Source organism: Pimephales promelas, chromosome 19 (assembly GCF_988280905.1).
Source record: "Pimephales promelas chromosome 19, fPimPro1.hap1.1, whole genome shotgun sequence".
NCBI lineage: Eukaryota > Metazoa > Chordata > Actinopteri > Cypriniformes > Leuciscidae > Pimephales > Pimephales promelas.
In genome coordinates, this window is record NC_142787.1 from 20,094,224 (window position 1) to 20,111,387 (window position 17,164).

The window sequence follows — 17,164 nt, forward strand, 5'->3', positions numbered from 1 at the left end:
TGCTATAGAAGAGCATTAATGGTTTCCCAAAGAACTTTTCAGTGAACGATTCTTAAAAGGACCATTTTATTCTTAATATATACAGTAGAACATTAATCTGAAGAACCTTTTTCCACTATAAAGAACCTTTTGTGGAATGGAAAGGTTGGATGTTAAAGGTTCTTCATTGACCATAGATGCCAATAAAGAACCTTTATTTTCATAGTGTAAGAAAAAAAAAATATTTTTCTTTGGGGAAGCAAAAATAGTGGTTTTACAGCATCACTGCAAAAATCCCCTTTTAGAATTGTTTGTGTGCAACTTGCACAATGTGGGGTTATAAAATAAGAAGACAAGTTAATCTACCTGTAGTAGAAATGTGGCACACGTCTCCTTCCATACAGACACAAACACACACATATTTGGGGAGTGTGAGTGTGTGTGAGCACGTAAAGGGTTAAAGAGGGTTCCTGCTGTGCTCTCTGCTTCTGTGTCTCGGCCCATTACACTTGCCGGAGTACAGCAATATGCCGCCATCAATTACAGCCTGGCTGCACTGCCATCAATACAGAGAGCAGGAGAGCAGCGGCACAGCCACATAAACACGACAAACGGCCACATTAAAACCTCTAGCTCACCTCTTTCACTCTCTCTCTCTCTCTCCTTCTTCTCAGCTCACACACCTATTTTCTTTAGCTCAAGCCCCTCAAGCGCTTTTATTTTTTTTTTGTTTTCTCCACAAGTGTATGTCTTTGTCCTCATCCCTCTCAGTCTGGCAAACAAAAGCTTTTCTTTTCTTTTCCCCTCGTGAGCAGTGTTCTCTTTTTTACTTATGGCCCATACCCTTCAAAAGTCCAGCGATACCATCATTGGATTGGCGTACCATAAAACCCTCTTGTCTGGCTATAACATCCGCTCCAACCAACCCGTCGCGGTCTGCTCACTGCATACACACAGAGATCAATACATACTCAGATCAATACACAACAACATTTGACCGACCAGTGGAAGACTGGTGTTTAAGAAGCCTGTTTGGGGAAAAATATATTATCAACAGCACAAAATTTACAAAACTTAGTCAACGAACCCAACATTCCTCCATTAAAATGGCAAGTGAAAACCCAACTAATCTTTCGACAACAGAAACTTTCACAAGTGACAAATGAAGGATAAGAAAACTGTTGAAAGAGTACACAACCTTGTGCAATGTGTCCTTATGACCATATCCGTGCCATCTGAAGGAATTCACTTTCATATACTGACCTTGAAAGAGAAAAGACTGTCTGTCTGGCATTTATAAATGAAACGTAGTGCATATACAAGTGATTGTGTTCGTATGTCAGAGCTTAAAGGTTCGGTCATATGCGCATGTATAGATAGAAGTTTGTCTCTCCAATGGAACTGTTAAATTGCTTTGCGTTGAGGTTGGGTCAAACTGGTTTGAAAATATTTTAATTTACTTTTATATTTAAAACTCGTAAACAGTGCTATAATTTTATCACAATAATTGCACTGGATGAACTGAAATTCTTGTTTTGTTCCAGTCCTCAGTGCCACATGATACTTCAGAAATCATGTATGCTAATCCTCAAGAACATTTCTTATTATTATCAATGTATGAACCATTTTGATTTTATCTGTACACTTTGATGAATAAAAAGTTCAAAAGAACAGCATTCATTTTAAATAGATTTATTTTCGTAACAAAGTCAATTTTTCATTCATAAATCGGACCCAACAACTTTTGAATGATAGTTGTATTTAATGTGGTTTTGCCAGTTAAAAATGTCTGTAGGACTGATTTCAAATTACTGTCGATATACGAGAGAGAGAGAGAGAGATTGATTAAGTGTGTGTGTGAATTACCCGAGTCTCTGCACATCTCAGAAGTGTTAATTCGGTAGCACTGTTTCTGCTAAAAGTGGAACTACGTTTGTCTGCTTCAATGACAGCACCGTTACCTCGCAAGTGAGAAATGTCATGTAGCTTTTAAAGCTGCAGTCCATAGCTTTTTATTTTTATTTTTTGGTGATCCAAAATACATTTTTGAGAAAATACATAACCAGCTAGTGTTCAAAACTCTCTGCTTGCCGTAGCAGTAAACTTGTAATAATGTTTTTAATTCCAGTGGTAACGTGGATTTCCGCAGAAGATTTGAGCCTGTCTTTGCTTCATTACGTCACATCTGTACACATTAAGAAGGAGTTTCTCGGCCAGTTAGGCTATATTGCGTGTGAGGATGTTGCAGGTGGAGATTTATAGCCTTTTCTCACAGCACTTTATATAATTAGACTTATCAATTTGATGGCGGATCCAGAAAGGTTCAAACGACAATCGCCAGTGAGAACTAGACTCACCCGATGTAAAAAGACTTCATTTGGACTTCGGGCTAACTTACAGAAAAAAAAAAAAAAAAAGGACTGCAACCGGACCGAAAACAAGAATACATATCGAAAGTACAATACGTAGTCACGCAATGCTGACGTTATTATACAGGTTGAGAACAAAGTATAATTTGCACGGTTTTGGGTGATAAGCGGTTTTTAGATTTAATCAGTGCGATTTGCAATGTCAAAACCAGAACAAAAGTGGATGTTACTTAATTATTCAGATGACATTTTTCGGTGAAAATTATGCTAGTCATACTTCCAAAATGAATGATCTGTGATTCTGAATGCCAGTATCGACACCAGTGCGGTGATGGACAGCTGCACTTCATCTGTGCTGGGCGGTGTCGATCTAAAACTCGCGTAAAGTTGATAAATCCGCGAATGACTGCAATTCACCTTTGGCTAAGCCACGCCCTAGAATGTAGATTGACCAATCACAGCGGAGCCAAGAACGAGCTCCCACAGTGGTCCGACACTTTTTCACAGCGCTCCATTGACTTTCAACACAGGCGTCTCATATTTTTGGTCTCGGCAGGCTATTACCGTCGTAGTTTTATACAAAATATAGTTAAACGTTGTGCCTCGGGCATTTGTAACACGGATACGCGTTTCCCAGAGAGATTAGAGGGGGGCGTCCATTTTTTCCCTTCCCAAAACCAAAGTAAAATCCAAGTGTTGTCTTTGGATTAAACTGTGTGGATTACCTCAGTCAGCTAAACCCCGCAAAGATCTACAAGCACATGTTTTTTTACTTCTAACCTTATTGTGAGTGTGAAGTTATACTAGTTTGACCATTTTATCCACAAGTTTCCGAGGGGCGCTCCTGTAAAAAATAAAGTGGGTGAAACTTCCGGTGACGCGGCGGAAGTAGCATTCCAATGGTATTTTGTGTGTTAGTTAGCGAAGAGGCTAGCTGTTTTTCGGAGAATTATTTTACTATTTAAAGACGCAAATCTTTATGAGAGATGTCGTTACGGAGCTCAGGGACAACATGTGCTGTTCGCGATTGTATGTATAGCCGGACTAAACTAATTTAGTGGCTTAAACGGAATTGTTTTGAACATAAGCTGAAAACGAAATCAGAGTGATCCTGCCAGAGCCCGTCTCTGATCCTGCCAACGACTGTAGTTTCCATCACCTCCCAAAAGACGACGAATTTTCCTGTGTACATTTGTTTAAATTCTTAATGTTCTATAAACTCTATCAGCATGTGTTTGGCTGTTCTCTACTGATGTTACAGCTAAACTCAGGATCAAAGCCTGTGTTGACAGAATACCAAATGTGCCAGTTAATGTATTCAAGTAGCACATTCATTTATAATTTTGAATACACTCCAAAGCACAATGACTAAGTGTGTATTTTTTATTTTCATTGTTTGTCAGCTCGCACAACTGTCTGTCACCATGCCTTGATGAGTATTGATTATTAATAATGTTGCGGAGGGTAAAGGTACTGTTATTTCACCCTTTTGAATTTCGTTGAGGTTGTGTTCCCACATCGTTAGCTAGTTTGGATCGCTATAACTTGAATGTCAACTGTTGAATGAACGAGTGTCAAGCATGCCAAATCGCGCTTTGTTTACTTCCAACCGGAAGTCGCGCCCACTTTTAACGCAAGGCCTCATGGGGCGTAGGAAACTTGTGGATAATGTTTTAGGTTATGATTTCGGTTCTCATACCGGTTATTGAATACGCTAGCACACGCTGCTAATAAATACAACGTTATACTCGTGTAGTCCGTTTGCTTTGTAATACGGATTATAGAAGTGAATAGAGACCTACCCAGCTTTGCATGAACAGTGTTGCTCCCTGATATTGTTACTACCAGCCTGCTTCTCCCTTAGTAAGATATGCGGTGGTTCATGTTTTAACTGTGACCGGTAACATTATGTTTTTGCCTCCATGTTGGATGCCTTGTTGTTTCTTGCATTTGTAGATATGCATTTGAATATAGCCTTCGAACGCATATTGCAGCCCCTTTTGCCTTCTTCTATCGGACACTTTATTTGCTGCTTTATAAAAGTTTGATAACATTTCAGCAGGAAGAGCTGTTACAGCATAAGCCATGCAGAGCGCAGATGAAGTTTGACGGATGACGGATGCAGTAACTAAGTGGGGCGGGGCTTAGCCAAAGGTGAATTGCAGAATTCAAACAGAGATGGCGTCAAAGAGGAAAGACAACAGTTTGTGTCCATACTGTATGTGTATGTAAATGAAGTATGCTTAAGTTTCCGCACATAATATAAGTAATTTTGTGGCAAAAAACATGGGAAATATATATTGTTTTTATCTTATTGTTTACTGTATTCATTTGCTTGATCAGTGTCGTTGTGGTTTTTGTTTAGTTTTTTGCTGTATTAGGTTGCGCGGACCTTTGGCTGAAAGGTGACTAAAATCATTGGGGAAGTGACATGGGCATGCAATGTGGTCAAGATCTGTCTGGAAGTTCACATTTTCATATGCCTGCAGCTCATCACTGAAGAGATGTTTAACCATTGTGCATGTGTCAAAGGTGAATGTCTATCCTTGGCACACTTTAAGAAAGTTCAGTGTACAAACAAGTGCTTGCATTTACCCTGGCCCTTTCCAGGTTTTATAGAGAAAGGCAGTGCATCAAATAAACTCATTCAACATGGAATATGAAGTTCACGTCAGAATGAATAAGCAGTCCTAGTTCCAACAGTTAATGTAACTGCATAATTAAGTGCTTATGTGTCATTTATCAACAAGAAATTAAACTTAGTCTTTCTCAAAATTTATCAGACTATTATTTGTCTTTATAATTGATGCATAATATTAATGTATAGTATACTAACAGTGCTCACAAATAATTAAACTGTAAAATACAATCATTTTATTTATATTTTTACTCAAAACGCAGAGACGTATTTGGAAAATATTGGATACAAGAAAAATAAATAATGTAAAAAAAAAAAAGCATATTTAAGAAAAACTTGAAACAGATCTGGTTCACATCACAGCAGCATCAAAGCTACTGAATTTCAGAAGAGGAAGGTTTAAAGATGGAAAAAGATTTACTTTGTTTATCTGAAATTGTCTTGATGTGAAAGTGTAAACTACAGTCTTCCTGGGTGAGATGCAAATTTCATGCAAAGCAAGAGTTTTTCAGACAACCCCAAGGAGATCCCTAAAATGACGCAACTTGTTTACAGTGAAATAGTTTCTGCCAATCGTACAGGAACCTTCTTCAACGGAACATAGGAGTGTAATTCAAGCAAGTTTAGTATGTGTTGTTTAATTGGTGAAGAACTTCAGTTGGAGGTGAGCTGAGAGGATGAGCTGCTGCTGCCAGAGCTCTTGGCGCTCTTCTGCCCCCTGGTGGCACTGACCTGCCGTGGCACTCGCTGGCTAGAACCGTCTCTCGCTGATTTCTCCCCTTGCCCTGAACTTGTTTTACTACGCACTGAACAAATACATACAGAAGAAACCCATGTTAATATAATTAAAACACATTCATGTGACACGCGCTATCACTTTGAGCCAGAAGTCGCAGCAAAACATTTGTGGAGGAACACTATCATAAAACATTAATTTTGACTCGTTCATTTGAAAGACGTCTCGAATGGAGGTCGAATGAAGAGCATGTGAACCCATCATCATTTCTGCATTAACTATTAGTTTTAGAGTCCAACGGTGCCAACCCACTTTTTGGGTTCTGGAAGTATTTTTCCTATTATTTTTTTTTCCATAGGGATTTCAACAAAAAAAATATTAATTAAAGAGATATAAGCCATGAACCAAACCAACCGGATTCTAGGTGAATCACATTGCAAACTTTGATTTGACACAAAAAATGATGGATCTATATAACTATGTATTTAAAGATGCTGATTTTGTATACAGAAACAACATATTTTATAATTATTGCAAAGCAAAAACACATTTTTAAGTAGTTTAAGAGTGTAGTAGAGGTTACACAGGCCTTGTTCCAAATGGCAAACTTCATGTGCACTTGCGGCTCAGTTCACAGATCATTAGGTATGGAAAAAAATTGAGAAGAGCATTCGAAAATATATTATAAAATCAGTATATTTTAACCTGATATTGAGGTCTAAATTATTTAACCTATGTTTGAATAAAACTGCAGGCACAATTTAAACAACTAGAAATAGAATTACATAAATAGCGAGTGTTGAGACTTTGTTTATTATTCAGTGTACTTCTGGGTCAAAATGACTCAAAACGATAGAGCAGGTCACATGTTAGGGTATAAAGGACATTATAATGATTTGGAAAATTAGGCGACACCTATCCAAGATGGTTTACAGTTGCAATGAGTAGATATTAGTGATGAAGAGGAAAAATGTACAAACACCATCAGTTTATGAAGTTGACAGCCACATGCATGCTTTTCAAAGCCGGTGGACAATTTTGCAGGATGTGGTTTACTAGTATTCGACACACGCCATTAACAGCCATTCATTTACCATGAAAACCAGAGGACTTTATAGCCGGATAAGCGTCGCAGAGTCCATGAGACACATGAAGAAAGCCGATCTGGGGCATTTCACCCCCATATTTGGAGCATCGAGCCCGCAAATCACAAGCACAATCGGCGAGGCATGAGAATGAGAACAGATATACGGCACTATGAAGCTGAGGCAGGAATTAGTTATGTCAGCTTGAGAAATGTGCTGCAATAGTTCATGGGAGTGAAGAGAAGACCTTGAACTCGCAAACATCGGAAAATGAAAAAAAGGATGAAGGTTCCAAGCTAAAAGACAGAGAGGAAAAACCTTGAGAGATAGGAGCGCCTGTGTCACCCGTGCTGTAGACCACTATCTTAGCCCCTCCCCTAGGGGGGCGGGACACCGGTGCAGAGGGAGGGGCTGCAGTTTTAGAGCTTTTTCCTGAGACCACACATTCTTCTTCTAAAGGAAGTCACACAGATTAAATGAAACAATGCTAGCACAAAACTCGGAGAAAGTGATCAAAGGACAAAGTCGGAGTTTAAAACTACTACCAGGAGAGCAGAGATGTTGTTTTGTGTTGGATCACCTATTTTCCAGCTCATATCATGTAATACTGTGGCATTATTATGTGTACCACTCACCTCTAGACTCTGAAGGGGCAGCGGTGGTGTGGGACGCTGTGGATGTGTCACCAGTGGACGCTTCAGAGACCTTCTGCCCTGCACACATGGTCTTTAGGGTCTGAAAGACTGCCAGAGGAGCAACGTTCATTTTCAACAGGTCCACTATGATCCTGTAGTAGAGCGAGAAGAGTTGGTTTAGAATCTCGAGACACATTAACAGACCAAAAGTGCAAACTCAGTAAAAGAGGTTACGTGTTTCTAAGATTTTATTACAGATGCAAAGGCCTGGTTTCACAGATTAAGCCAGGAATAGGCCTTCGTTTAATTGGGGCATTTATAAATGTGCCTTCGAAAAAGACATTACTGGTATGCATCTTGAGACAAAACAATGGCACTGAGATACTTTAAGATATGTCAGTGCAAGTTGCTTTCAGTTAGAACAGCTCAAACATGAAGTGGCATCAGCAATGGAATTAAAGATTACGGTGTTCAATAAATGTATATTTCTATTAACTAACAATTCTTTATGGTCTTAAAGTTCATTTGCTTCAATGTAGGTAGTTCATAATTGCCAATTACAATTCACACTAGTGCTATTTTAGTATCATTAAAACACAATTGTAGTTTTTATTACAGTTTTTCTAAGTCACTTTGGAACATTTCTCAGATCAGAAAACTACCTGTTTTCTTTTATGTTTTCTATGTAACGCTGTCTTGTCCTTTATGTATTGCAATGACATGGTCTGTCAACAAATTACAGTACAAACAGTAAAAGCGTAAATGTGAATCTTATCCAGGCTCTTGTAATCAAACTTCCCTTATACACTAAGATGTGTAACCTACAATTTACAATATTGTCATCAAAACTTTAGCCATAGTTTACATCAGAACATCCCTCCAGAGTACACTGTTAGATCGACAGCATGACTAAGCAATTTGACTGTCTTATCCATACCCATTGCTGTACACAAATGTCAATCTGATGGCACTGACATTGTTCAATAACACAGAAATTTACTTTTGAGAGATGAACTAAGGATTTTGAGCAAGAGACAGGCTTTTCCAAGTAATCCATGGTGTTTTTTTATTTGTACGAATTGTTTTGAGAAATGCACTTACTGTTTTGCAGATTTCGATGATTCGAGAAATGTACCAAAGCGACTGAGAAAAACTGTAATATCTTCAATTCGTTATTTTTATAGCTTTCATTTTAGTTAAAGGTTTAATAATTTCGTAATTAATAATTAAAAGTTTTTGTAATATGTCTATAGTTTTTATTAATTTTCATTTCAGTTTTAGTCAAGTTAATTACGTTAAGTTCAATTAAATAAATGATGCATGTTGCCTTGGAAACTAGCTAAAAAAGTACATTTTATTTACATTTATTTTAAAGGGTTAGCTCGGTATTTTAGCCCTGTTTTAAGATCGTTTTTGATGAAATAGAACGGTTAAGACTGAAATTTGGACAAATGCTGCTGTCCCGAGAATTTTCGGTTTCTGTGTTCTGTGTTAATGATTGTTTCAGTGCACATAGACCATAGTGTACGTTTGATTTTGTGTGACTCACTTAAACACCTCTTGATCAATGACTATCCCAGCAGCCTGAGTGAGCTCGAACAGCTCAGTCTCCTCCGCATTTAAGATCTTTTTCTTCTTGATGCTGTATTTCTGCACATTCCCGCTGACGGTGACGCTCAGAGATGGGGAATCCGGGGCTGTGGGCATCGTGCCGGGCTGTGCTGACTGTGACATATATGCACCACCTAAAAACCATGTAAACACATGAAATCTCACTTACAGCAATCACAAAAAAACACGCATTCCTGTTTCAGATCTTACAAATTCTGTAAGTTTTGCTGAAACTACTATTCTCCTCTCTAGGAACGTATTTAACGCCAACCGTAATGTGTCGGGTGTCTTGCCTTGGTAAATGACCTTTGAATAATAATACATTAGGGTGACCAACAGTCCTGTTTTCCAAGGACATGTCCTGTTTTCACGTCCTGTCCTGGCCCTCCTGGCTGTTTTTATAAAGTGATGAACATGTCCTGGTTTTCAAAAAACTGCTGGGAAAGATCAGCTCTACAGCAAAATATAGATGGGCAAACAAGGACGACAAGGAAGAAAAAACGGATAAAGAGGAATAAAACTAAAGATATAAATATATTTTGTTAGTTTGTTTATTTGTATGTTTGTGAGAGCTATTTTTGTTCAATTTGGAGGTATTTCTTTTAGTTATTTATAATTTATTTTTCTTATACAAAAGAGATATTATTTCTATCATTATTTCATTCAATATTCTTAAAACCTGTCATAATAAAACATGCTGCGTAACCTCTGAGAAGCCTATCTGAATTTGTGTCTTTCTATCCATACAGTGGAGCTATAGCCTACTTTAAATGTATTGAAATTAATAAGCCATCTTTAAGTAAACTTCGAGTGTCATGCATCTGTTTGCCGGGCCGACTGTCCTGGTTTTTGGTAATCAAAAATATGGTCACCCTATTTATAAATGTTGCACAAAAACAACCAAGCTTTATAACGTTACAAAGTGATTGTGCCTAGCCACATTTACAAAATGAATTCGATAATTAGCGCTACATATTCCTGTTCCCTCCCTGTTTCTATTATTCACAGAAATGTTGTTTAGATTTTAAAACAGATGTTAAGATATAATATAATACTCACACAGTGACAGTCCTAATGAAATGCCCGCGTCCTTCTTCCGGTATTTTTTTCCTTTCTTGATAACGTCAACCAGTAGGTTATGTGCTGCCACCGTCAGGTCTGGAGAAGGCGTTGGCGGTTGTCTTCCTCCAGGGGGCGCTTGGTGAGACAGAAAACTAATTTCAAAAAAAAAAAAAAAAAAAAAAATCAGCTGTTGGTTTGTTAGTTTGTTCACAGTGCGTTAACTGATTGTAGCAATTAAAACATTGAAGTGTAATGTATTAATAAATGGGTTAGCAAATATTTATAAATGCTGTAGAAGTGCCTTTCATTTATGTACATGTACAGATCTGTAACATAATGATGTAATTAACCCTCTACTGCACGGTGTTGGCGTATGGCAACATACCCTTTCTTTGGACATTTCTTGAAATTTGAAAATAAATATGATTAATCTTAAATTCATGGTAGAACCTGGTGGTAACCAATGATATGCTTTGATGACATCACATACACACTGTAATTCTTTTCACACAATTTTGTATGACTCCAGTTGCTGAAGAAGTGCTTGTGAATATGTGAAGATTTTCCTCAATTTTTCATATTTCTTCCGAATTTAAAAATTACATCAAGCATCTGGGGTAAATTCTAATCTTTTTTTAAATCTCGGGGCTTAGCCAAAGGTGAATTAAATATTATTATTTATCATTTTTATTAAGTGACCATTTAATCTTTAAATCAGCTGTTTCATTTAAAAGGACTGATTCATTTTCGTCAGAAACTAAATGTCTAACATGAACGTAGCCTACTTATATTAACTTATTTATTCAACTGCAGAATAAAATCAGTTTCAATACTTCACACATTTGCAATAGGCTAGCCTACTACTGTTATTTGGGGAAAAAGTACTCTGTGTGTAACATTTCTTAAATATATGAAATGATAGCCTATGTAAAGGACAAAAACTCATACAGGGACATAGGCTGCATGATCGAGTTCATGGATATCACATATTGTTTAACATTTGAGCAGCACCCTCAGTGATTTGGTTCTAGAACCGGGCCTGGCTTTGACACAAGGTATTCGAGTACCATGAAGCTGCAGACTCGGAGACCTGCATCTAGCCCCCCTGCACCCAGAATGTTGGGGTATTCGACGGCCAGAAATCCTAGCCGCTGGCCCCGAGCTATAGTAAAGCCCCGCTCAAGCACCGGAAGCGACTGGCCCTGGCATGCACTAGCACGCATAGCTCGCCCTGGCTCGGCAGTGGAAACGCGGCTATGGGCTATATGCACGCATAAGTTCCGCATTTGACGTAAGGATGCTCGTCCATTTCCGGTTGTGTAGATTAAAGCGGAGGAAAACCGGAGAAAACGGGATTATGGCAGAGTCTTCAATATTTACTCTCCTCCCGTCTTTGAAACGAAACGTACATACGTTTAGATGTAATTTTATATATAGTTATGTTTATTTAAAATAATTTTAAAAAGAAGCATAAACACAACGAGGGTTGTCTGTTTTATCTGTTTTTGTGACTAACGTTTCATTAGTATAACCATGGAGTATAAAATTCAATATAAATTCTCGGTATTGCATTGGACTCTATGATCGGCGGAAGTTATCGAGCATCCCTAATGCTTCACCGGAAATAACGCCGTGCATAGAGCCCATTGTGCAGTTACTGCAGTTGGACGAATAATTGTTTAAATAATTTAATTGTGAAAACCATAACATAAAATATAAGATTTAAAACTAGTACAAAATTAAGTGCTAATAATTATAAAGGAGTGTCATAGCAGGTCAACAGCACTGAGGTGGCCCATGGTGATAATTAACGATACTGAAAATATTTCAAAGACACTGAATTGTAAGTACACGTAAAAAGAGGGGGAGGGAAACAATTGGATTATTTAGAGATGTATGTATCTGCTGCCCATTTGTTACCCAGTGTCATACTGATCATGGTCATTTCACTCACTGAATGCTAAAAGTTCAGAAAATCCATGAATCCTCCATGAGTCGCATTCAAATCCCAGAACTATTTTATCTCAGTGGATAAATTCATATAAACAATATAACAATGAAACCTGACACATCAATCTACAAATTATAAAATGTGTTTCACATTTAATGAAAGGGCTGATCTGGTGCATCTTGATCAGCACTGTGAAAAGTAACAGTTGCCAACACATGGTAAGTAAAGCACCAGTTGAACAATTTAACCTGGTAAAATACACTTACTTTAGTCATTGAATGAAAATGCAAATGAAAAGCCAGAGTAGGATAACAATGCACATTTGTGCCAACAAGACCATCAAGAATTAGCAATCCAACATAAAACAGTTTTCCACAGCTCATCACAAAATGTTTATAAATTCAAGATCAGTAACATGCTTCAATTTATGCTCAAAGAACAACAGAAGCTAACTGAAATTGAATGAAGACTTTTGAGTGACAAGAGCATATAAGTCCAGCAAAAAGCATTGCCAATGCAGCACTTAATATAAATAAGCATGGAAAGGAGATTTAAGCTCAAAACTATATTGCATCATGGGAATGTATTTGTATATCAATTGACAGAATACAGACATTATTGTTGACCTGGAAATGTGTGGTTAAGGTAACAGCAAAGTGTAAAAGTGTTGAGAAAAAGGAATGGAGAAGAGTGTTTCTAATGTAAAGTCATTCTCAGCTGACTCTTTGTACTTTGCTTTCAACTGTGTCTGATTCATTCACCGAGCAGCGCTTCTTAGATGACACAAGGGACAATGACACTTCCTGTTTATCCTCTAAAACCTTAGATGTAGTCAAGCCAGTCTTTGGCAAATCTAAGTCCAAGCCGGGGCTCTCCAAACAGGGCATTGTATCGGTTTGCACTAGTTCCAGCTCTGTGGGTCTTAGTGCCTCATGCTGCTCAGGTTGCAATTGTACATCCAAATCCTCCAGTCCTGTTAAAGTGCCACTGATAACTTCAGTTTGTGGCTCTTCTAGAACCACATTGAGCTGCAGTGCATCCTTATGGCCATTGATTGGCATGTTATCTGCTCCTGACAGGATCTCTCTCCTGAGTGAGGCCAACTGGGCCTGCAGGAGCTCCTTGTGCTGCGCTTCAAGGTTTTCCATCTAACAATAAAAAAGTAAGACAGTTTTCCCCAGAAGAAATATCCCAGAAGAAAATAAATATTTAAATTAGCCCAAACCAATACATTCTGAACACTTACAAGCTTGGCCACCTTCTGCTGGCTGTGATCTGGACATTGATATGCTTGCAGTTCCTCAAACATCCTAACATTAGATTGAACCAGACTTGCAACCTAAAAGTAAAATAGAAGAAATGCAAAAGAAGACAACATAGAGAATATAACCTTAATGAAAGTGAAAAATGACATTTTACCAAAAAGACTAAATATAAACAAACTTTTTGCATGTATACCTGTTCTTTGAGCTGTTTAATCTCAGCTTGTAGTGTCTTCTCCATATCTTCTTTCTCCTGACGGAGTGTGTCAATCTGCTGGTGGAACTCCAGGAGTCGTTTCTGTAGCAGGGTCTGTTCCAAACCTTCTGCGTCCTGAATTTACAGTTACAAAGCTTTTAGATCACTCCTCCTTTAAAAAAAATAAAGATACTAACCCCAAATTTAAAAAAAAAGCTTCAAAACCATCTAGCTGCATCAATAATTATAGATAGATGGACAAATCTAATTACCATTTTCTATTAAAAGTTGTTTTTTTTTTCAGAGCATTCATCATTAAAAAGAGTAATGTGTTCTGTGATTCATGTTATCAATGACCTGTTCAGTAATGATACCAGTAGCCATGTCATAGATCACACTGTTTCCCTGTCCATCCGGGTCCATAAGAACAAGAGTCTGTGTCCCATCAGATGAATTCTGGGAAGACCCCACCTCCTCTTCAGCACCCAGTCGGATCCCATTTCTCTCACCTTCTTCCTTCAAACACAAAGGAAAGTCGACAACAATATTTCAAATCAAACACTAAGAGGTTTAGTAGTAGATCACACTTGTTAAAAGGGTCCTACTATGCTTTTAAAAATTTTTTGTATAATGTTGCTATTTGAGCCAAAAAAATTGGTTGCCTGGTTGAGTTGCGTTAGTAGTCTGCTGAAATTTGCGGTTAAGGTAAAGGATGTATTCCTTCCCAAACACGCTTGAAGAGACACGCTTGACCAATCACAACACACCAATCAGTGTGTTCTGAAAGAGGGACTTCATAGAGACAGGACATAAACATAGCGTTACTGACTGACTGGGAAGAGAGGTGCTCCAGTGTAAAATATGTTTAAAAAGTGATTTTTTTTTAACTTTCAAAAATGAAAACCTGTTCTAGTAGACCCCCAAACCAAAATGAAGACTTTGAAAAAAAGAGCATAAAGGGTTCCCTTTAATGAAATTCCCAAAATAAAACTTGGACGGTCTACCGTTTCAGTGCCAGTGGTCAGGATGGGCTGAGTTAATATGGATCCAATGCTTGTTCCATCTCCACCTGGTCCGAGACTCACTGCCAACCCTTCATATGCTTTACCATGAGCCTCTGAGCTCTCCCCATAATACTGTCGGCAGTTCACATTCTGGGAGAGGAATCATGCAAACATTATTGGGTTCAAAAAGAGCGATCCAATGAGGAAAAAAAAGGCTGTTCACACTAAGAACGATAAACATAAATAACATTAAAAAAATATTCTAATTTTTTGAAAAACTAGTCAACACCACAACTATTTGTTAATGACAGATAGGAATGATATCGTTGGAATCAGTAAGAACTTTTTTTTTTCAGCTGATGAATGATAAAAGCATCAGCCAATCAGAATCCACACAACTTTAAAGAGCTTGAGCATTCAAAGTGCCAGTCTATATAACTATAGTGTGCACTTATTATAAACAGAATATTACCATACATCGATGTCGTCGCTAATACAGTTCTTTGTAGTTATCGTTGTTGGTGCGAATGGACCTTTAGCCCGATGTTATCCACCTTTACCTGAGTGACTTGGATCTGGAATGTGGTCTGGGGATTTCGGAAATGTGTTTTGTAGTGTTTGATGGCCTCGTCCCGCCTGTTGAAACCATTTCTACAGCGGTAACAGTGCCAATGGGCACCTTTAAACCTCTTTTCTCCTTTAATAGTTCCCACAATCTCACAATGGATACAGCAACGCAGCACCTTCAAGCCTGTCCATGAAAAAATAAGTGTAAGAGAGAGACTGATTTCAAAGAGCATCAGTCATAAAAACTAAATTTTGAGTCTATAGATTTCATGATCCTTACCTGCAAAATCAATGCCTTTGTCCACGTGTTTAATACGGAAGTGAGCTCGCAGGATGATGGGATCTTGGTAAACCTCGGCCACAGAACAGAGGGGGCAGTGCATGTGCACTCCTTTCTCCTGCCCTAAACACTTCTCATCCTGACACAGCACAGGTGTGTATGCGTGTTCTGTTCCTCTGACACGAACCGAGGGATGGGCCTAGAAAAACAATTGCAGACAGCCTTGTGAATGACACTCTAAAAGAGACATTGTATTGAATAAGTAGCCCTATTACTGTGCTGACAGCTGTTTAGGGCTGGCATACTATTACAAAAAAAGACTTTATTTTTCTTAATACATAACTGCATGATTTATATTTTGTTCTAACTGGAAGACATCTGTAAATGGAGGTTGTTGTACAATAAAGGGTTATTTCACCCAAAGATTAAATTCTGTCATAATTTACTCACCCTCATGCGATCCAAACCCATAAGACTTTAGTTCATCTTCGCAACACAAATTAAGATATTTTTAATGAAATCTGAAAGATTTCTGTCCACGCAACGACCATTTTGACACTTCAAATAATTACTATATTATATAGACTGTCTGTAATGCTTCTCAAGTTCACTTTGGCGGTGTCTAACTCCAAACTTTTTTATTTTATATACTAGAAGGTATTTTGCTCTGATGTGAACAGCTGAAGATTTACAGCAGGGGCACCAAATCTGACAACACAGCATTAGAGCTTACTGAAATATGTTACCTCATGTATTGCACACATAAAAACTTCCACAAACTGAAATGTCACATTTTGTTTTTATATGCATTTCTTGAAGAGCCCCTAGTGGCAATCTTATGCATTGCCGCCGAAAACCAATGAAACTTGGCCCGACGGCAAGTTTGTCAACAATATGAGAAATTATTACAACCACGATCTAAGATATTCCAAAAAACACGTGTTTGCAAAATGTTATTATTCGTGTACATGTTGTAAATGTAATACATACGATTATGGGCCCGGCTAATGCATCACTAACCGTTATATATATTTTTCATAAGGCCTGCAACTAGTTTAATAAAATAATGGGTAGTTATAAAACGATACCAGGTTGAGAATGTAAATCTTGACTACTGTACTGAATCACAATTGTCCAGAAAGTTAAGTTAAAAGCTGCACGCAGATTTTGCACACTTAATCGAGCTAACAACTTTAGCAAGCTAACACACAAACCACAGCATTTTACCTTTAAACTTTCACTCACCACAAAAGTTGACATGCCTTTGATATAGAAAAAAAATCCGCTTCAAATTCAGTCTTACGCCCGGCGTTTGTCGTAGTCTTTAGCCTATGAAACATCCCATTTCAGAGCGCTTGTGTGTGGTTCGTCATCTGCGTGTACACACATTCACCTGCGAGGTTCTAGTCACATAGCACCGATGAGGGAAATGAATGACGAGTGTCATTGTTAGAACTCAACGTAAATTATTTTCATTGGCCAATATCAGCTTGGGTGGAATTTTAAACCAATCAGCACCGTAAACGACGAGTAAGGGATGTCGGTGCCACCACAACGAAAGCTGCACGTACACTGGTATAAAATGAAAAATCCATAATTTTAAATACCTACAAATATTAAATACAGCCAGACACGTTAATTAGATTATCTAAATTATTGTACGCCTGTACGTAATATAAAATTCACAATTCATTCATTTAATTTCAACGAATTATTAGTATATGGCTATGGACGTTTTTAAAAATTTAGCTGAGGCAAAATATTTTCCTAAAATAGCAATATCACATTA

The 17,164-nt window shown here is 37.9% G+C and overlaps 2 protein-coding genes across 3 annotated transcripts; both read right to left on the bottom strand.

The window, feature by feature from the left end:
- Positions 1-5,199: 5,199 nt before the first annotated feature.
- On the bottom strand, positions 5,200-10,217 carry mzt2b (mitotic spindle organizing protein 2B). Of its 2 annotated transcripts, XM_039688365.2 has the most exons (5): positions 10,113-10,217; positions 8,992-9,187; positions 7,443-7,594; positions 7,126-7,260; positions 5,200-5,792 (listed from the first exon to the last, which is right to left on the bottom strand). In XM_039688365.2, exons 2-5 carry the CDS (start codon positions 9,174-9,176, stop codon positions 5,641-5,643), a joined length of 624 nt encoding a protein of 207 aa, XP_039544299.1. In that variant the 5' UTR covers positions 9,177-9,187; positions 10,113-10,217; the 3' UTR covers positions 5,200-5,640. The 2 variants fall into 2 exon arrangements, with proteins under 2 accessions (XP_039544299.1, XP_039544301.1); XM_039688367.2 differs by lacking the exon at positions 7,126-7,260 and having other exon boundaries at positions 5,490-5,792; positions 10,113-10,194.
- Positions 10,218-12,115: 1,898 nt separating this feature from the next.
- LOC120490864 (uncharacterized) lies at positions 12,116-16,782 on the bottom strand. Its single transcript, XM_039688361.2, has 8 exons — positions 16,621-16,782; positions 15,376-15,574; positions 15,089-15,279; positions 14,529-14,678; positions 13,882-14,040; positions 13,525-13,659; positions 13,313-13,405; positions 12,116-13,214 (listed from the first exon to the last, which is right to left on the bottom strand). The coding sequence occupies exons 1-8, from the start codon at positions 16,633-16,635 to the stop codon at positions 12,780-12,782; spliced, it is 1,377 nt and encodes a 458-aa protein (XP_039544295.2). The 5' UTR covers positions 16,636-16,782; the 3' UTR covers positions 12,116-12,779.
- Between the last annotated feature and the right edge of the window lie 382 nt (positions 16,783-17,164).